Here is a 21736-nt window from a genome sequence, read left to right as displayed (position 1 = left end):
GAGCTCAAGGAAGGACTGAAGGCTTTGAGCTGGGCTACTCTGTCTCCAAAGTGGAGAGGTCTAAACCATCACAGTGACCAACAAGCTTATGAAAAACTAGTGGAGAGAGAAGAAAATCAAGGCATTGTTCTGACATAACTATAACAGGAAATAAGAATGCTGTTGAATCATGCTAACTGCAAATAAGTCACAAACTCACAGCAAGAAATATTCAAATCTGTTTCTTAGTAGAAACTCTACATTCACCAGGGTGTTCACCACACAAATAATGCTGCTGCTTTGGACTTTGAAGGAGCCATGGTAGATGGGTGTGTGTGTGTGGAAACCCTGCTAGCTTTCACGACCTCAGTGTACTGTATATTAGAGAGAGTTTATTTGTCTGTAAGTGAGTAAGCAAGTCTTTCAGTCTGTCCATCGGACCATCAAATTTGGTATGCAGCTTCCTCTTACCTTAACTTAAAGCTGAAGCCTGTTCCCCTGCCTCTGATGTATATGGAGATACATAAAACCATACAGAAAGAAGACAGAATCACCAGGCAGGTGAAAGTGGCTGGCTGGGAGCAGGCCCCAACCCTGTCTGGGACAGCCTCAGCCCCAAGCCTCCTACCCTCCAAGTGCCCTTTAGAGAGAGTGACGGGGGGACTGTGGCTTCCCTACTCCCCACCCCCATTCATACAAGAACATTGCTGGCTGTTCCTCTTCATCAAGGAGTGAAGCAAAGGGCACAGTTTGATCCATTCCTCAATCTAGCTGGAGAGCATGGGGCAAGACAAACCTGGACCTGCCCAGCCAGGGGATCTGCACCCCTCTCCCAGCTGTACTTGCTGGAGCTGCAGCAGCCACGGAGAGGTGCTTCTCACCTGGCCCCAACCTGCTTTGGTGAGAGAGGGCAGGGACAGGCATCTCTCCCTGAGGCAGTCTGCATACTGAACCTCTCATCCCCAGCCCAACCCCAGAGCAATGATTTAAATCAAGAAAAACAAAAATTAACTGAGTTAAAGACCTGAGCAACACCAGGTAAATCTTTTAGCACTATACGAAGGCAAAAACTCTCTCCATTTCAAAGGATTAGAATCTGAATGAGTTGTCCACCTTCAGTATTCTAGTCTCAAGTTCACCATTTACCATAAGTGCTTTGCGAGGATGATGTGGTGAAAATTAACACTTGGGGGGCACTGTGCTGATGCTATCGTATGGTAGATGATCATAATATTATTACAGATACTGAAAGAATGGTTCAGTTTCTCAATTGTGCGTTCCTTCATAGAACTCTGACAGGAAAATGAGCTTGTCAGCTTATGAGTAAAATGGATCCCTTGCCTTGAAAGGAGTTAGAAGTCTGATCTTACTCTAAAAAAGAGGGTTATCTGGCCATGATAAGAATGTATACCACCATGTTCTTCTGACAAAGGTAAGCTTCAGAGTATGTTCTTTGATGGATGCTGAGTCATTGAAGCATTCCATGGATGCCATGAGAGCCCACTCATACACAGAAGAATCAGTCGTCATGAACTAGTTCATTATCTAACTTACTATGACAGAGTTCATATGGAGAAACTCTAGTCTAGAGCTAGTAGAAACATTTTCCTTAAAACATTTTTCCATCATCAAAGATTCTCAGATTCAATGTGACACTGCTATCTGTGATTTTGAATTGGTTGGAAATGAAGGCCTAGTTTGAAAGTTCACCCTTAGGCTCCTAAAACCAAATTGAAACCCCCCTGAAAATGTTCTATGAAATGCAGCTCATGTTTTCTATTGAGACCTTCTCTAGCTATCATTACAAATATAAGGAAAACTTTTATTAGTGAAAAATTGCTCAAACATCGACACCTGTGTGTCTAGGAGGACTATGCATCCATGTGTTAAGCCAATCATTCATTCCAAATCAACACATTAGAATATTTAAAATGTTCAGTTTGTGATATACATTGTAAGTCTTGTAATTCAAAATCATGCTAAAAGTTTACTTGTAAGTTGGAAAGGGAATTGCTCGAGCCCTGCAGTTCATGGAAACTCGTCCATCTGTCGATTCCTCAGGGTAGATGGTATCAATCGGTTGCTCCTCAAAAACTGGTCCATATCCTTTTCCATCCTCTGAAATAAAAATATAGGTTGACAATTAATATGCTGAAAAAGTAAATCTTAAGTAACAATGGCCATACCATGTAAGACCAAAGGTTCATCTAGCCTAATATCCTGTCTTCTGACAGTGGCCAATGCTAGGTGCTTCGAGGGAGTGAACAGAACAGATAACCATCAAGCAATCCATCACCTGTCACCCATTCCCAGCTTTTGACAAACACCATCCCTGCATAGCCTGGCTAATAGCCATTGCTGGACCTACCCTCCATGAATGTATCTATCTCCTTTTGGAACCGTGTTATAGTCTTGGATGTCACAACATCTTCTGGCAAAGACATGCACAGGTTCACTGCGTATTGTGTGAATAAATACTTCCTTTTCTGTGTTTTAAACCTGCTGCCTATTAAGTCAATTTGGGGACCCCTAGTTTTAGTGTTATTTACCCCTAGTGTAAACAACACTTGATCACTTTCTCCAAACTGGTCATGATTTTATAAGACCACTAACATATCCCCCACTTTAGTTGTCTCTTGCCCACCTGAAAAGTCTTATCAATCTCTCATGCATCAATCTGCATCTATCACACCTATTAATTTTTATCGATTTTCATTAAGAAACAATAAAAAACAAAAGGCACACCCATTATAACATGCTGTGCTGGGAGATGCTGTTGGATTGTTATCCCTGCAAAGTGAAATTCTCTATACATCAACAAAACAAGCACAGAGTGGACAACAGTAGTGCTTGTTTCTCTTCACTATTCTTCTTTGGGTCATTCTTGCCCTGGGGTGAAGGTGAAGGTAATTTAGACTCCATTCACATTCATTTCTTGCCCTCTCTGGTGACACCACCAAGAAGGGTGATAATTAGTGCCAGGTCTGGTGGAGGCATTTTTCATTTGGATATCTGTCTACTAGGAATGGATTTGAAACCAAATCATTTGACACAGGTCAACATACTGCCATCAGAGATAATCAGTACATTTGAGCTGGGAAAAATACAAACAAATAATGATCTTTAAAGCTGAATAGTCTCCTTTTCTCTGATCTACAGAGCACCAAAGTTTTTATATGTGTGGAATGAATCTTTACTGTACAGATAAAAGACTAATATTAAAGAAAATGAAGCTGAGGCTTCCTCTCCGATTCCAATTTATTTCCCTTTTATACAAGCCTCTTGGAAAAGAAAAATGACATTGCCACTTTGATGTAAGATATTGTAGTCAAAGATAAATTTATCATTGTATATTCAATTAAGTCCCCACAAAGTATGTTAAAGGAAAGAAAGTTGATGTGATATTTATAGGTTATACTCATGCTTTCACTGCAAAATCAAGATTCATAAGTTAGGAAATTCCTGAATTAAGGTTCTCTGAGCAACAAATGAATTCACATTTTAAAATAACTTTATCTCCTATACCCCTGCTTCTCTTGAGCTCCTGATGCCACCCCTTTGTTCTCTTTGTCTCTTTCTCATCCCCACCTTGCTCCCTGCATTCAAATCAGGCTGCTTTCTCCCTCCTTCTCCACATTGCCAGGGCACCAGCAGTGGCTCTTAGTTCTGGTGGATAGTGGCACAATGGTCCCAAGCAGCTGCGAAAGTAATTGAATGGAAATTCTTGTCCAACCCCTGCAGCCCTAGGATGTAGCAAGTTCAATCATTCTGTAGGGATGGAATATGTACATACCACAGTCAGCAGTATGTGCAGTTAGATGCAGTGCAGGGAGGACATGCTCAGTGCAGGTAGAAAGTTAAGAGATTTTAATTGACAAAATCTATTAAGTTGCTACTGAGCAAATGTGAACTGAGACTTTTCAAAAAGTGTTATAACTTGGTTAAATTTAGCTAAACTTTCAGGGGAACAGGAAAAGTTGCAAGCCAGATACCTGGGCAACTTCCCGCCCACAGTTCTTGCTTTAGAGCATAAAGTGCTAGAGCATCTCTACAAATTAGCTCACAGAATACTCTTTTTAATGTGGGCAAACCAGCATCTTTTTGCCAATCTTGTTCTTAGAAATGGCTGAACTGTTTTATCTGAAACATTTGACTGGGAGGGGAAGCAGTCCACAGCCTATGCCACCACAGCCTATGCCACCAAACTAGTGACCTGGGATTGTACTGGGAAACCAAGTGAACTCCATGGGCACCACTGAAAAGGCCACAGTGCCAGGGGCCACTGTGTTGGCTGCAAGGGTATCTGAGGTGCTGGCTGGCATGATGCCTGATACGGCTTCGAGAACCACGACCAAGGGAGAGAACATGGCTCCGATGCAACACTAAGCGACCTCACACTGGCTGATGCCCAGGAAGGTGAATAGGCACTGCACTCCATTTGGTACGGAGAGCTCCTTGACAAAGGTAATCTCTGAGGTCTCAGGGAGCAGGAACACCAGTGAGCAGGAGACCAACCCCAGTCTCTATATCCCCAGTGGGGAGACGGGGATCAACGCTCAGTTAAAGAGGCTTGGTGCTGTGACAATGAGCGGGACCTGGAGATTCTGCAATCATGTCCAGAGTAGCACAGTGCTACTGAGTACTGGCAGCACAGGGAGTGGTATCACACTTCCAGGGAGCTGTCCCTGGAGTATTGGCTGGCATGCAGCGAGCAGCTGGTTCCCTTGCATCCCAATAGATGGGGGCATCTGCCTCGTCTCCAGCCTCTAGTGATAGTTGAGTCAAAGTGTCGGACCCCAACTTTTTCCTGTGGCAAGTGCGCCGGGCTGCAGGGCATTCTCCTCTCAGACCCTGCAGGAGAGTGAGAGTGCCAGGCGCTAGGCAATCAGGGAGCCAATGGAGACATCCTCCTTTGGTGGGAATTGGCTACTGTGGGCATAGGCAGCACCAGCATGGAGACAATGTCCTGGGCTGCCTGGAACGCCTCCAGTGTGGTTGGCACCTGAATGTCTGGGGAAGGGAATGGAGAATAAGTAGGGCTAACAAGATCCACTTGCAAATGTGCCTCATCCAGTCCACATCTCTCCTCAGGCCCCCATGGGCTTGCCTTCTCTTTATAATGGAATCTGGAGGACTTCTCCTTGCCCTCTTCCTGGCCTTTTTTGACAGGACCACTGAGGACTTCTGGTGCCGAGTGGGGGACAGCACTGTGAGAGGGGTGCTCCACACCGAAGCACTAGTGCTCGGTACCAAGTCAGACCGCTGGTCTTAGGGAGCCAATGCAGATTCCATGAAGAGCACTTTTAAATAAATAAGCCGGTCTTTCATAGTTCTAGGCCGGAAGGATTTGCAGATCTGACACTTCTCACTGATGTGAGACTCTCTGAGACAGCAAAGGCAATCCACATGAGGGGTCACTAACTGATATGGGCCCACAGCAGTTAGCACATGATTTAAAGCCAGGGGAGTGGGACATGCCCGGTCCCCTCGCTAGGTCGCTACTAAGGGGACTATTTCTACAACTAACAAATAGAGGGAAATATTTACAATTGAAAGAAAATACTAACACTTGAAATATTAACACTGTCACCAAGAAGGAACTGAGCGAGGGTGGGTGTCCTATGTGGCACAGCATGTGCGCGCCACTCTAGGGGACACTGAAGCCAGTCCCCTATGGATTCCGCCGAGGGAAAATTTTCCGGTACTGGTACATCTGGCCAGCACACACATCTATTTGAATGGACATGAACAGGCTCTCAAAGAAGAACTGTAATTTGCAAATTTTGCTATGTCACACATCCCACACTCCTTTTCAAGTTATTAAAATATTGATCAACATGACATCCGCTACTGAATCTTTAGGTCTCCCATAATAAATTTTCATCTTGGCATAAGGTTAACAATTCTATGCTTTGCTTTCTGTCTCTTAGTCATCACAATATTTTGCTTCTCACTCCATACATTCGGTGTGGAGCACCCCTCTCATAGTACTGTCCCCCACTTGGCACCAGAAGTCCTCAGTGGTCCTGTCAAAAAGGGCCAAGGCCTTAAATATCAACAGGTTTCCATTATCCGCTACTAAAATGTCACGTTCAAAGAATTCTGAGATTGGTGATAAACAATTTTCCCTTACAGAAACTATGCTGGTAGTACTCTATCCTATCATTATTTCTATATGCTTTTTTTCCTGTATTTACTTATAATTTCAAACAATATATTTATGTAGAATGATTACTGGTATATAAATACATACCCAGAGTCTTTTTAGAATGTAGTGTCAATATTTGCTATACTCTAATCCTGTGACTTTTTAAAAGTAAGAAATTTTTTGTTAAGCTTCTTGAGAAGCCTTGGAAGGACTGTTGAAATTGATAATTTAAAAAGCAATTACTATCTGGGCCTAGTAACTCATTGCTTTTTAAATTATCACTTTGCGCCAGCACCTCTTCTTCTTACTCAATCTCTGGAAGCACTTCATCTTTACTACTAGAAAAGAGCAGGCCCAGGGTAAGACTCTCTACCAACAAAATACGAAGAAAGCATTTAGCTTTTCAGCAGTGTCCTTATGTTTCTTAATTGTTCCCTTTATCCCTGACAATCCAGATGTTCCACAGATTCTTTTGCGGAGTCTTGCTTCTGATGTACTTAAATAATCTCCACTGGTTTGTTTTTGTTTGCTCTTGGAAATTCATTTTGGCCTTGCAGTTTCCCTCTTGCTTTTACTGCCTGTTGTACTTCGTATCCATGTTCATTGTCTTCTCTAAGAAAAGAGTTCCAAATTTTTAAAGATCTGTATGACTAAAATAACCTTTTGAACTTTGCCAATTAGTCATATTAGTTTCTGCTGGCTTTGTGCGTGTTCAATGGCACAGAAGTCTTCTGAGACAGTAATAATGTTTTAAGTAGAATACTTGACAATGATAAGATTTACTTCTGATTTGGGAACTTTGGGTCTCACTTCCTCATTTTATTGACATCCTTTCTTTTGAAAGTTTAGTGTCACTGTTTCACTTTGTGGCATGCTGCCTGCCCCCCTCAATATTGAACCTAATTACACCGACTTTGCTAGTTCTTAGGGTGAAATAGAATAGTTAAAAAAAGAAGAAGCAAATAAAGGCTTTACATGACCATTCATTCTGTTCTATATATGCAATAATGAAGATTAACCATGAAAATATTTGCATAACTGTTTATTTAATAGAAAATTATACCAGCCAAACTATATATGTAAAATTGTTCCCAAACATCTATTTCAGTGGAAAAGGAGATGTGTAAATAACTTTTGTCTTGAGAGGGACAGCAAAGATTTAGTCTCTGCTCCATCAATATCCACCCCAAACATTTCTTTCAGCCAAGCCAATTTATTTTATCATCAGCTAAATTAATCCTTACATGTATCTAATTTAGTTTTGAAAATCAATTCTATTCACAAATGAAGGATAATACCATGAAATAAAGCTATGATTTATAATTATGCCAGCCTGTATGGTGTGAATGTGTTTTCGTGATCCTATGTATGCATGAAGCAATGGAGTGAAGGAAGCTAGATGTGCACTGTAAAATACCATCATTATCACTTTTTATATTTCAGAATGGGATGTACTGATGAGACTGAATTTCCCCACAGGGAAATTTAAAAAATATCCTTTAAATGCTAATTTTAAAATTTCCTTTCTCTCATTTATAGTCACCTTTGCAGATATTGTTTTTTTACAGTTGTTTTGATCCCTATTTGTGCCAAAAACCTTGGAACAGAAACCCTTTTAATTGTCCCCTTTAATTTATAATCAGCGCGAACAGCACTTTGTGGTACCTCAACTCTGAGTGATGAATGCAGTATGAAATGCAGAAATGTTAGTTACACAGGACCAAATTATATTGGACCAAAGGAAAGATTCTGCTCCCTTATAAAATGCAGAGTCCAATCTTACAGATTATAGATTTATAATTCTGCACCTCAAAGTAAAATATCACCCAGATTCCTCCAATCGTACTCCCAGGGTGAAGGGGACTGCTTGCTTCCAATCTTTCGCAGCGACTACAAAAGGTAGTCCCACCACCTCCACTGGCAACTACATAACAGAAAAGCTATTAGAGGCATATCTTCCATTTCTTTTAATCCACAAGGCAGAAACCAGTGGTAGCCTACTCCTATGACTGCTGTGAAATCCAGTTGTTATTATTTGTATTACACAAGTGCCTAGGAAACCCAATAAAAAATCAGGTCCCCATTGTACTAGGCACTGCAGAGTCATGTAACAAAAACAATGGGCCCTGCCCAGAAAGAGGATTCTTCCATTCTAGTAGAAGGGCACAACTGCAGTCTCTGCATTTCTTGGAGTTGCTGGACACCTCTCCACATCATTTACTCCCTGGGGTTTCCAACATCCCAAAGTGTGCGGAGAAGAATGCGGATGAGGTAGAGGCGTGGCCTGATGTGTATGCAGAGAGTTCTAAGCAAAAATCCTTCAGTGGTTGATATTACCAATTTAAACATTTTTTCCCATGGACACAGAGCAGGAATCTATCACATAGTAATTTCAGCAGCACATTTGTCGACATCATTTCCTTTCAGATGATTTATCAGTGACTCTTCCAATAGTCCATTCATTTGACATAATGTCTCTATGGATTAATTTCTGACAGTACAGATCCTCCATTTGGGCCCACGAGTAATAAATCATGGGATGGATAGCTTTAATTAGAAAAGCATTGGGGTAAGAAATTGATGTCCCTCTGTGTAACCAATGTGATGAGGCTGTACCATCTGTGAAACTAAGTCTCTTTATAAAGCAGTATTTAGTAATTGACTCTACCTACTGAGTTGGTCCACATGCTACTGAAGAGACAGCCTAAAGTCAGAATACACTCAGCAAGTTTTTTTCGTCTAAATGAAGCCAGAGCAAATAGTTTAAAAAACTTAAAAAACAACAAACAGTCTACTAGTACCTTAAAGACTAACAAAACATGTAGATGGTAACATGAGCTTTCGTGGGCAAAACCCACTTCTTCAGATGACCATAGTATAATAAGTCCAGATCCAATGGACTTCTTATACTCCAGTCCTCTAAAGAAGTGGGATTTAATATGTATTATTTAGCTATCTGTGCGATTCACATATTTATTTTTTATATTTAATTAGGACTATCATGGACCTAATAAATTAGAGATTATTTAAATCTCATTTGGAAAGTTATTTAATAGAAAAAGTTAAATGAATCAATTATGTGTTTGAAATCCTCTTTACATGTACACATTACTTATACATGCTACTGACTTTCTCTTCACTGTACTCATTCTTACATTAGAGGGAATCAACTATTTATCCAGTTTGATACATAGAAAGGCACAAGAAATCAGAAAGCTCTTTATAGGAATTATACTAGTTGTGTTTTATTTCCCTACAACTGAGAATATGATTGTCAATCCTGCTAAAGACTTTTATACGTCATGGGTTTCAGAGCTCTGTTTAAAATTATTTCCTCATTTGTGTCTCATTTAGTGATACGTCATCCATCATAACAGCTCTTCTGAGAGTCCACTTGCACAGAAGAAAAAGCAATGCAGGAAGTGAAGACATTCCTCAAATCTGCCCATATCTTGCTCTGACTTCACCAAACCATGGAAATAACTATATGATTTCAGAAATGGATTAATTTCCTTCAATTCATATAAGTGTTTTGGTTGGTTTTTTTTTCAGTACAAGATGACATATTGAAGACCTAGGCTATGTATATAATGCAGCAGCTACAGAAGGTCCTTTCAGTCCATCATGGAAGGCTGATTTCATGTTATATAAGTTTATGGAACTCACATTTTTTTAAATAAAAGCATAGAATTTTCTAGTTAGTCATGTTCGCTCACAAACCTAGATTATTTCATTCAACTATTTATTAATTATTATTATTACTATGAACCTCATTAGTAACATTTAAAATTTACAGTAAATACTCATATTATACGTGAGAGAAAAAATTAACAACTTGTACGGCTCTTAGAAAATCCCATGCAACACTCTGAATATTAGAACCTGGTGATTAAGATGACAGATTTGATGATTATAAGCATTTAAGATAAGACCACCTAGCCCAAATGAATGCAGATTTTGTTTTAATTAGTGACTTTTATTGGGTTTCTATTTGTGGGTCTATTCTCTTTATTCCAACATGTTTTTAAACCTTATCACATTCTTAAAGCAAAACAGAGCCATAATTGAATTTTAAGAAGGGGAACAGCTAGCCAACATCTAGCTCACTTAGGTTCTTGGAATGGGTCCCAGATCAGGCATTGTCACAAAGGATATTAATCAGAGAGAGCAGTAAGCATATATCAAATGGAAGACTGTTAGTATGTAAACTACCATATGCACAGACAGACTAAAGGGGGGAAAGGTGATGGATATTTCTGAAAAGTAGTAAAGAGCTGTTCAATAAATATGGGTTATATACGCACAGGCCCTGTAAGCACCATCTGTTTACACATTACACTGCATGCATCCTTAAGGCCCTGATCACACAAACATACACTTGCTTAATTCTACTACAGACTGCACCTCTATAAACCGGGACGCTCTGGTCCTCCAGCAACATATGTGATCCGGCAGGACCACAGATGGTCCAGGATCAGAGAGCCCCAGCTCACTGCTGGAGGTGAGGGGGCCAGAGCTCAAAGCTATATGGGAAGGGGAGTAATGCGCAGCCAAGCTTGGCTGTGGGAGGAATGGCAGAAAGCCCGGCGCGTGGCTCAGCTAAGCTCCAAGGGGGAGGACAGCGGCTCAGCTGAGCTGCAGGGCGAGCCAGGAAGCCCAATGGGGACAGAGTATGGGGAGGTTCAGCCGCAGGAGGGCCAGAAATGATCTCCCCTGGTCCGTAAAAATCCCTCATCCCACACCAGTCAGGTCCAGAGGGCTCACTTAAGTGTATGAGCTCATTGAAGTGGAGTTGACACACCTGTCTACCGAAACTGGGAGACATGCTCACAGATGCAATGTAGACAGAGCCTAAAAAGCTGGATGGATATTAATTCCAAAGAACACTTCAACACTTGGACAGAAAGAAAACACATACAAAATATTCACATTCTCCCATACAAAACTAGATTGTCTTGGGGAAAGACAAATAGCTTACTACTAGATTAAAGAAGGTAGTAAAACTACTCTTAACTTCACCCTTCTCCCAGCTATCCATGAGATCACTGATTAACTACGGTATATCATGGATTTTTTTCTTTTCTAATTTAAAAGTTGTAAGTTATGTAATTTGGTGCATATGAAAAGTATTAGCATCGGAACACAAGTTTTCCTTTACTAAAGAATAGATGCAGTAGTGGAACAGGACAGTATACATTTCTCCACAACGATCCACTCTGCATATGAATGAAAGAGTAACTTTAGTCCTTTGCTTCTCCTCTGAGACTGCCAACAAAGATGTCAATAAATACATATTGTAATATCTTTAAATTATGTTGACAGGCAGCAATTAGAATGACAAAAGTTTATAGTCACTACTCACTCTCTGGGCCAAATCTGAACCAGGTATTTGCCTTGTATTGCAATAGAACAGTGGACCCCAACGCAGGGCCCACAGGCGCCATGGCACCTGCCGGGCCATTTATGTACGCCCACCGAACAATCTGTGCCGGCCCCGGCCCCAGGCGCATGGCACATGCCGGTGCCGGCCCTGGGTGCGCAGCGCATGTGTGGACCCCGGCTCATGCGCAGCCCCACCCCTGGGTGCATGGCCCGTGAGTGGCTCTACCCCAGACATGCGGTGCATGAGCGGCCACACCCCCAGGCGCCCGGCAGCCCCAAAAGATTGGGGACCACTGCAATAGAAAGTCTGATAGCAGGTGCAATTTTGAATATTTTAATTAAAAAGCAATTAGTGTGGCATGTCACATGATATGGTTATGATTTTGGTTTCACAGATTCTACTTTTAGCCAAATAAAATTGAGTGTTCATGAAATACAGTAAAAATGGGTCATTAGGTTTTGGCATATGCTTTACTGGGAAACAGAGTAAAAGCTATATCATCACTGAAATGGAAACCTGATGTACTAGACCCAAGTATATCAAACTGAGTCAAGGCCATATGAGCCACTGACCTGTTTGCTTAGGGTCAACTTGATGAAAAAGAAAAGCTTAAAATCACAACCACTGCAGGGGGGGAAGAGGTGAATCTGTACAGGAAAGTAGCCAATTTAGAAACGTGATGGGGGCTTGGAGAGAGCCCAGATATGGTGGGAAGTCCAGGACTGATGATGATAAGCATGAAATATCTCTGGAAACAGGACAGCCAATCATCACGCTACTCCTGACTGAGTGATTTCTGCTCTCATTCACCTTGCTCCACTTAAAGTGCACTCTGAACGATGATGTGTCAGAAATGGATCAGCTAGTGAAGCACTGAAATTAGTTATGGCTTTTTCATCAACGTCTATTTGCAAGACTAGATTGCAAACACGGATTTACCTGAAAAATAAATGCTACTCCCACTGCTGGAGATGTTCACTGCCCGAATAGCAACTGCATTACTTTTCTCCACTTCATCTCATCAAAGTAACTAAAGGCTTCCCACTGACAGTGTTTTTATGAGATTTTGAAATGAACTGCTATAGCAATTGTTTGTACCTTTTCATTTTAACCTACCTTAAAGCCCCTCAGCAATTGTTTTAATACATTTACATGGAATCTTAGTTTTGAATTGCCAGAAATCAGGGAGAAATATTTGGTGTATGCGAATAAATCGTTAAAATACACATGGGCCATCTCTGTCACCACTACACATTCACTTCTGCCATATTTCTTCCCAAACTGCATTATTTTGCCAAACTACACCCAGAATTCAAAAAAAATTGTTTTTGCTACCCTCAGATCCCTCCTTGACCTTTCACTTCCTCTTTTTTCTCCATACAGGATCTTAGGATGCGTCTAGATTACATGCCTCTGCCGACAGAGGCATGTAAAATAGGCTACCCAACATAGTCAATGAAGCAGGGATTTAAATACCCACAGCTTCATTAAAATGAAAATGGCCACCACGCTGTTCCGGCTCAGCTGATCGTCGGCACAGCGCGCGAGTCAAGATGCGGATCGGTCGACAAGGGAAGCCTTTGTCAACCGCTCCCTTATGCCTCATGAAACAAGAGAAAGAATAATGATAATTATATACATGCATATTAAATTAACATTTTATTATATCTCTTCCCCCATCTCCTTCAGTGTCACTCCCCTTGGACTCCTCACATTCAGGGCAAGAACTGGGTCTTTGTATGATTTTAGAGCACCAGGCTTATTGGAGTCCGTTGCTGATTTGAGGCCTCTGGCCACTACTACAGCATACTTATTAAATAATTAGAGGCATAATTTAGGGAGTCTGTAACAGGGTCCTCTTGACCTTTGGACCCTTTTGTACTCACAAAGCAGCTGGAGACCTCTCTTTCAGTGCAATCACCTGTGCTCTTTATTGTAAGTGTCAGTTCTCACCACTTCCTATTTACGAAACTTCAGACCTGTCAGCTCAAGGACTGCTAGCTTTGGCAGCTAGCCATGGAACTCAACCTTCTACTCCCTCACTCCTCCCCTTCCTCTCCCTCTATTTTCTTCCTGTCAGCCTTCTGTAGCCCTGAGGCTAATGAGGCCAGCAACTGTTCCCCATTTGCCCCTTGGCTTTGGGCTTACTCAGCCAGCTCCAATTAACTTTTCCTGCTAGAGTTAGAATGACAGAGCTCTGGCTCTGGCTTCCTAGCCAGTAGCCTGTCACAGGGTCGTTTCAAATGAAATAGCTGAACACTTGTGCAGTGGTTCACTCACACAATTTATGTGTAATTCAAAACCCAACACTCACTTAGCTACAGGAGCTGATAATCATGTTGATCAAAATGTTGAAGTGACCAGGGTGAAATGGCATAGGTAAAGTTGCTGAGTAGAGCTGACAGCTTTTGGAAAAGAAAAGCCGAGGGTTAAAAGAAACCACTGAGCAAATTACTCTCTGCCCCATCAGTAGCTCTCACATCTGAACTGAAGGAAAGCCGTATATAAGATCCTGAAATGTATAGTCCTTTACATTCAAGAATTTTTAATGCCATGTCATTCAATGGAATTTAATTTGATCTCCAACTAAGCATACCAGGGTAAACGGCACATACTGCTGGAATAATTCTAACACAGATTAAAAATACACTCATGTTCCCATGAGTAGACCAAACTACATGACTATGAGAAGTCATTTCTGGAAGGACAGCCTTAGAAATAATGGATTGACATCACAATGACATTTGGCTTTTGTGACTCCGTAACAGGTTTTCTGATCCATAAATAACATTAACATGGAGGGGAAAAAAAGACAATGTCCCATATGGGAGGTAATACTGGACCCGACCATGAGCCTCTCGTTCCCATTGGTGAGTTCTTACTCACTCAAGCAGCTCTATTAACCCAAAAGGAACTGCACAGTACTGTTTGCCACTGGCAATAAGGGATTCACAGTCTGGTTCAATGTTAGCATCAAATTTCTCATATTATTTGTAAGATACCTGAATTTTTTCAAAATCTGTTTCAGCCTGCATTTTATAAGATACACAACTTAGGAATTCTCCTTCTTAGACACCAAAGAATTCTCCTTCTTAGACACCAAAGATTAACTCATGTGGTCAATGCAAAATGTGCCCTGAAATGGAGTTTTGCCTGCACTGGCTCTACAAACTGAGCAGTATTTCATCATTATGAAAATGACATCTGTTTATGGTGGAAATAATTACTATTTAATGAACTTTTACTTGTCTTGAAGTCTTTTGCATTTTGTGTGGTTGAAAAAGATAGTCAGAATTCAAAGCTGGATCTGAACTTTGTAATTGGATGATATTGCTATAAAGCACGGAGCCAAAATTTCAAATTTTAATCACCCCCTAATTTTAACGTGTTAAATGACTAGATACCTAAAATCTGATTTTTACAGCAATTCTAATTAAAGTACAGATTTATAATTTAATTAAAGTCAACATATGCCACATTAACACACTGTTATACAGGATACATAGCAAGATATTACCATATGCTAGTGCTGCTGAATGCTGATTTTTAAAAAATTGTATGTTATTTCATTAAAAGCTGTCTTGATTACAGCAGTTCCAATCTTTTCAATCTCTTCTCCCATGGACATCTTTCCATTCTTCTAGTCATTTTGGTAACCTGGCCACAAACAGCTGTTTCTTATATTGGTGTGTGTGTGTGTGTGTGTGTGTGTGTGTGTGTGTGTGTGTGTGTGTGTGTGTGTGTGTGTGTGTGTGTGTAAAACTTGATAAATCAATGGAAACAGCATTTTAGTAGACCAGACAGACCAAGAAACAAATGTAAGATCAGATCATTTTTATTTCAAATTATTGCTTCAGTTAGACTGTGAAACTCTTTCTTCCAGTTTCATTATCCACACTTAATAGCTCACTACATCTGCACAAATAAATTAAATCGGATACAAATACCAGCATTGACCTTGAAATGTGTAGCAATGAAAATCAGTTAATTCACTTAACTAAAATGAGAGGTCATCTTACCTGCCAGGCAGAAGATGAAACACACTGTAACAAGATGACTGATTAAGTACCACATTTTCATCTTCTATTCAGAGGTGATTATTTCAAAAGGAATTCTGCCTTGCAACACAAATGCTCAGGGAACTAAAAATACCTGGGGAAAAAAAAGGAAGGAAAGAGTTCTGATAAGAGAATGTTCTTGCACAAACAATTATATCACCTATATTTTCCATGTTTCCTAGACAGAAAATTGTAAATATTTGTAAATTAAGGGGACTCTGGTAGACCAAGTGTATGATCACTCTCTATACAGTTTGTACTCATTGAGCATCTTCCATCTAAAGATCTCAAAGCAATTTATAATCAATCATCTGAACCATTCTAAGTCTAGAAGGGTTAATGCAATAGGCTGTGCTTTGGCTCATCTTTCAAAACCAAAACCAGGATAGGTTTGGATATGGTTGCAATTTGTATATACATCTTACAGCTTAGAGGGCTTGGGGAAAAGTTTCTCGTTTATAGCAAATGATATAAATCCAGATTCTCTCAGCCTTACTCATGCCAACTAGAAATTTACAATATAATCCCAAGGATTTCTGTGTCATATACATAAAAATGACCATGATATAGTGGCATACAATCTCTTTCCAAATGCATTTCCTTTTCCTGTCATGTTGTAGCTATTAAGAGTTCTAATCTGTAATTGACAAACCCATGGAAAGACAATATTAATTTTTACTCTCTCAGTAGGTTTTTTTAACCTTGAGGTGCAATGAATGCAATGAACCCAGTAATGGATGCACACTGCTTCATTTGGATCCTTCCAGAGCAGGATCCATACCTTCGGAGAATTCTTTGGAGACATATCTTTGGAGAATTCTTTGCTTCTATATTTCCTGCTTCTTTAAATTGGAATATTTTGCTAGCTTTTACTTTCCTGCTAGTTGTTATCTATTTCTTTAGGCAGTGAGTCATGGTGTCTGAAGTATATATTTTGTTTTTTTGGATGGATTTCTTGCTATCCATGTTGTCTTGCTATGCACCAGCACTCGGTGACTAAGGGGTTAAGTAATGTCTCCTAGCCAAGGTATCGGGTGGTCAGTCAATTACAATGCAGGTAGGAATTTCAAACTGGAAAAGAGGAATTTTTTTCTCTCTCTCTTCTTTGTTTGAGATTTAGAACAGTTTCTCCCAGCTATTGAGGGAGATGGGAAAGGCTTCTCTTTCCAAGAACAGACTTCTTAAAATGTATAAGTAGGAAGAAGTTTAGATAGTCCATCAGGGTTTATTGTTTTCCTTGTTTGGGGATTTGGTAATAATGTCTGAGTTTGCTAATAGTTTTCTTCTCTTTTGTAACTGAGCCTTCAGCCCAGGGACTTTCCCTGAGTATCTATATCAAATGGTGGCTCTTTCCATCTAGCCAATTTACTATGCTTGCAACTGTAGTTTTGTTTTGGTAATTAAAGATTAGTTTTTTTCTAATTAACCAGTATTGGTTGATGGTTGTGTCCTTAGGACTCACGGCCTAGTTACAAGGGCAGAATCCATTGTTGTCTGTGGATTCCCTCTGTTTTTCCCAACTCCAAGCAAAATGGAGGTTGGGGCATGGGGAAGGGGGTTTCCCAAGTGATCTCTTCCCTGATTTTCTTGGAATTACTTGGGTGGTGGCAGCGTCCCCCAAAATCTGGGTATTAGGATTTTGTGGGAGGAAGTTTTCGTATCAGAACCTATAGAGGCAAGGTTTTGGAGTGCTCTTGAGGGCCCCCAACTTCTACATTTGTCATGCCAGAGTGGGGAACAGCCTTGACACATGTATAAAAACATTCTTTGCATCCATCACATCTTCTGCTCATTGGTTCTGCTGTGTCATTAGTTTCTCTATTACCCATGGATAGGATATAATTTCCATCCCATCCCTGATGGAATATATCTGCATATGCTATCCATGCATGGACACCATCCATTTGGTTTACTTCAGTTTTTAAGGGGTTTAATTTGCCTTCATGACTCTATTCCATTATACAAATATGGTGAAAATATACTTGAACACCTTTCAATCAAGATTAAACTCTTCACACAGTGTCTTTAAGATCCTTTTTTGCTTTGGACTCCAATGCATGATTATATATTGGCCAACACAAGCATCATGAAGCCTTTCTTTTCTCAGATCCAAAACTGCTTTCTACCAACCTGTTTGTCATATGCTAGGGAGTCTGATTATGTCTTCTGGCTTTTCTCTAGACACCATTTAGCAACATTACAGACACTGAAATCAAGGGAAGTTAGGCACCTAAATAACCTTTGAGGATCTAGGCATGTCATGGTTGAGATTTTGTACTGTTTTTAAATGTAAATGCCTTTTACTCTTTTTTCTTACTTGCTCACGCTCCATTTCACCTACCCCTTTCACCTGGTTTGTCCTAATGAGCACTTTCATGAGAGCTATCTGGGCAGCTGCTGATTCATTATCATGTACATATTTTTATCATGTACTGATTGCTAACAGGATAGTAAGCCTGCAATAGATGGGTGTGACCATATAGGAGAAATAATAGGCGGATAAATATTTCCAGGTCTACTGAAAAATTGACATTGTTGAGAAAAGAAAACAAAAACACCACAGAGGTAGGATTCTGTAATACCAGAAATACAGATCTTTGAACTTTAAATTAGATCGATTTAATGCTATATTCTGGAATGAATGGCATTTGGATTAATGGAAATTCTGTTGTTTCTGAGATCCCACAATGCTCTGGTCAGGTCCAGCTCAATGCTCCATTTGTGTGTCCTCTTCCTAAGGAACAACCTAGGAAATTTAAAGTGAATCCTTATCTAACCAATCACAGACCTATGGGGATCTCTTTCATTGATCATAGCATCATAGAACACTATAACTGGAAGGGACCTCAAGAGGTCATCAAGTCCAATACCCTGCCCTCGTGGCATGACCCAGTACAGTCTAGACTATCCCTGATAGGTGTCTATCTAACCTGCTCTTAAATATCTCCAGAGACAGAGATTCCACAACCTCCCTAGGCAACTTATTCCAGTGTTTAACAACTCTGACAGTTAGGACAGTTTTTCCTAATCTCCAACCCAAACCTCCCCTGCTGCAGTTTAAGCCCATTGCTTCTTGTTCTATCCTCAGAGGCCAAGGAGAACAATTTCTCTCTTCTCCTTGTGACACCCTTTTAGATACCTGAAAACTGCTATCATGTCCCCTTCTCAGTCTTCTCTTTGATTGAATTTCCATGCACCTTTGCACCAGTACTGATGATGGGATTTATTAAAAAAACTATATAAAGTCGCATAATATTCATTCATTGTAGGGAAATATGGCATCTACTGCCCAGTGCGATCAGTATAAAGTAGAGAATGACAAATTTAGTATGTTTTTTTGTTCATTCTGGCTTATGAAATCTTCAAAAAGCAGTCTAAAAGCCGTTTTAGCTATCAGAGCCTGTTAATTATGACATTCAGATTAAAGACAACTAAAGTTCAGCAGAATCTATACACCACCATTGTGCAGTCCAAGGAATCCTGGCTTATTTGAAACAGCCCCCAGTTAAAAAAAAATTAGGTCAATAAAAATGTGTATGTATATCTAGCCCAGGATTAATCTGTTAATCTATGTGGAATATTTTTCCACAAACAACCTTTCCCTCCTGCCTTTACCACAGCACTAAAATTTGTGTGAAGTCTAGCACTACTGTCCGTTTTGCCGAAAATGCATAATTAGGAAGAATTTTCTTCTAGAAAACCAGAAAATGTTAACATAGCCTAATACACTGAACATTATGGCAAATTAACTCAACAAGAGCAGGAATTTGCAGTAATTGAAGAGGCCAGCTACATCATATCATCCATCTCTGAATTCTAAAACCAATGCCAGGAAATGGGTTCTTCGCCACTCCTTCCAAGAAGCAACACTAGGTAGCACCGTGATAAGTATTTTTTACATTTTTCTGGATCAATGAGAGAGAGAGATGCTGCCAATCATTCAAAAAATTTCCAAAGAGCCGAACATTTTCTGACTATGAAGCTCATCATTTAATGAGGTTGCTTTTTCATTGCCCATTCATGTCTGCACTGAGGTGACATGAGTTAAATGCATACTTATTGCAAAATGATACACACAATTAAATAATAATGCAACAGGAATTCCCCTGGGAACAATAGTAACTATAAGTTTTTCATGTTATCAATTCCAGGTCAATGGCTAATAATTGTATTTGAACATAAGAAAGCAATGCGATTAACTGTTAATGCTGTTTAAGACTATTCTATCTTCTATGAAATTAGAGCCACTATTGCTGATGCAAGATCTGTCCAGTATCTCCCTTTTTATTGATCTTTCCAGATATTATATTCAATTTTGAAAAGCTCTTCTCTCCTCTTCAGAAATATGGGTTAATGGAAGTTGTGGTTGTAAATCTCCATACTATAAATACTAAGCATACTTAGCTGTAAGTATAGAGACACACCCTGACAAGATATAAAAATCTTCCTTTACTTCCAGTGACTTCAGCTGAGTGAGGACTTCATATACGCTTTCTCTAAACTGATTCATTTCAGCTTATAGAAGAGAAGTGAGGCATTTTGATGTATTTCCCTGAGTCAAGTCAGTAGTACTGCCTGCTATTAAATGAGACAGCGCACAGGTTACTTTTTATAGGACCAGGATAGTATCACTGAGCATGATGTTGCTACTCATCTACCCAAGCGGCTATTCAAACTGATCTAAGACAGGAGCACTGGCAGAAGAGACAATTGGGTGTGCACTGCTCACGCATCATGTCTATTGTTTTATTAAATATCAAAAGATACTAGGGCTTGAAGCTCTCAACCATTTCCTCTTTGGAGTAAGAGGCAGATTGTATCATAAGTGAAAAGTGTTCATCAAAATGGCTTGCTTTACTCATCTGTACATGTCCAGATTTATCTCTATAGATCTTTTACTGCCATGAATTTTTTACAATGGCACATAATTCCAGCAAAATTAATAAAACCTTTTAAAACAGATGCTGAAAATACCAAATGCTTGCCTGCATCCCTGTCAGATTTCATTACTATTTAATTAAATGGACCTTGAACTAATTCATTTATTTCCCTTTGACAATTTTGTTTTTGCCCACATGAGCCAGCCACAATTGCAGTTCCCACACACTGCTAAATATAGAAGAAGTAATCCTCTTGGGGCCCTGCTCTCTCTTTCACACATACTCTAGCTAGAGGAGCTGGCTAGTTGTGGAATAGAATTTATGCTGCACCTTGCGCAGCAGGAACATTGTGACTTGCTATGGCACAATGGCTCCTAGACTTGCTCCAGAGGGCTACAGCTCCTCATTTCTACTGCACACTCAGGCCCTTATTTCTACTGCACACTTTTTAGAGCCTAAGTAAGTGGTACAGGATTATTCTGGCTTTTCACTTTTGAACCAATTAAGTATTTCACAACACTTACATAGTTATTTGAAAATTAAACATATGGCACTACCACATTACAAAAGGAAAGTGTCTGTAATACACAAATTAAAAATAACAGACAAGGGAAGGGAGGACTACAGTTAAAGATTGTGTGAGAAAAAGTGCAAATGAAGCTGAAGTCACCGGAAGTAAAGTGATCTTTTTGTAATTAAAAAAAAAATACCAGTACTCCAGGGGAAAAGTTGTTGAGCAAAAAAAACCATTACTGATTATCTTTGTGAACTCACAGAGGATGGAATCATTCCCAGAGGACTGGAGAAGGGCAAACCTAGTATTTGTTGTTAAAAGGGGAAATAATGTGGATCAGGGCAATCACAGGTCACTCAACCTAACTTCAGTACCTGGAAGGATAATGAAACAAATTCTTAGACAATTTTCAAGCACCTACAAGATAGCAGGGTTTAAGTTATAGCCACCACGGATTTATTAAGAACCAATCATGCCAAACCAACCTAAAATCTTTCTTTGATGCAGTTACTGCTCGAGGGCATGTCTACACTAGAATTTTTTTCAAAATAACTCCCGAAATAACTATTTCAAAATAGAATGTCTAAATTATAGGGAAGCCTTGAAATTAGTCCTAGGCAGTCTTCCTTAATGTGGATGTGCTACCTCAACTTAGAGCCCCAGGAAGCACTGGGGAGTAATTTGACTCTGCGAATTAGTCATATTGAAACAGCAGCAGCTGAGCATCCACACAAACGTTATTTTAAAATAACTATTTTGAAATATGCATTATTC

General features: G+C 39.9%; 1 protein-coding gene across 9 annotated transcripts in view; it reads right to left on the bottom strand.

Annotated features, from left to right (window-relative positions):
* The window catches only part of CNTN1 (contactin 1), a 396144-nt gene that overhangs the window by 153410 nt on the left and 220998 nt on the right, over positions 1–21736 (bottom strand). For all 9 annotated transcript variants that reach the window (XM_075930057.2, XM_075930017.2, XM_075930024.2 and 6 more), the window contains 2 exons: positions 15530–15662; positions 1971–2097 (listed from right to left, as the gene is read on the bottom strand). In XM_075930057.2, coding sequence (XP_075786172.2) covers positions 1971–2097; positions 15530–15590 — 188 coding nt within the window. In that variant the 5' untranslated portion in view covers positions 15591–15662. The remainder of the gene's footprint in view (positions 1–1970; positions 2098–15529; positions 15663–21736) is intronic.

Source organism: Pelodiscus sinensis, chromosome 1, assembly GCF_052426305.1.
Source record: "Pelodiscus sinensis isolate ZL-2025 chromosome 1, ASM5242630v1, whole genome shotgun sequence".
NCBI classification, from domain to species: domain Eukaryota; kingdom Metazoa; phylum Chordata; order Testudines; family Trionychidae; genus Pelodiscus; species Pelodiscus sinensis.
This window is presented reverse-complemented; position numbering and strand designations above follow the sequence as displayed.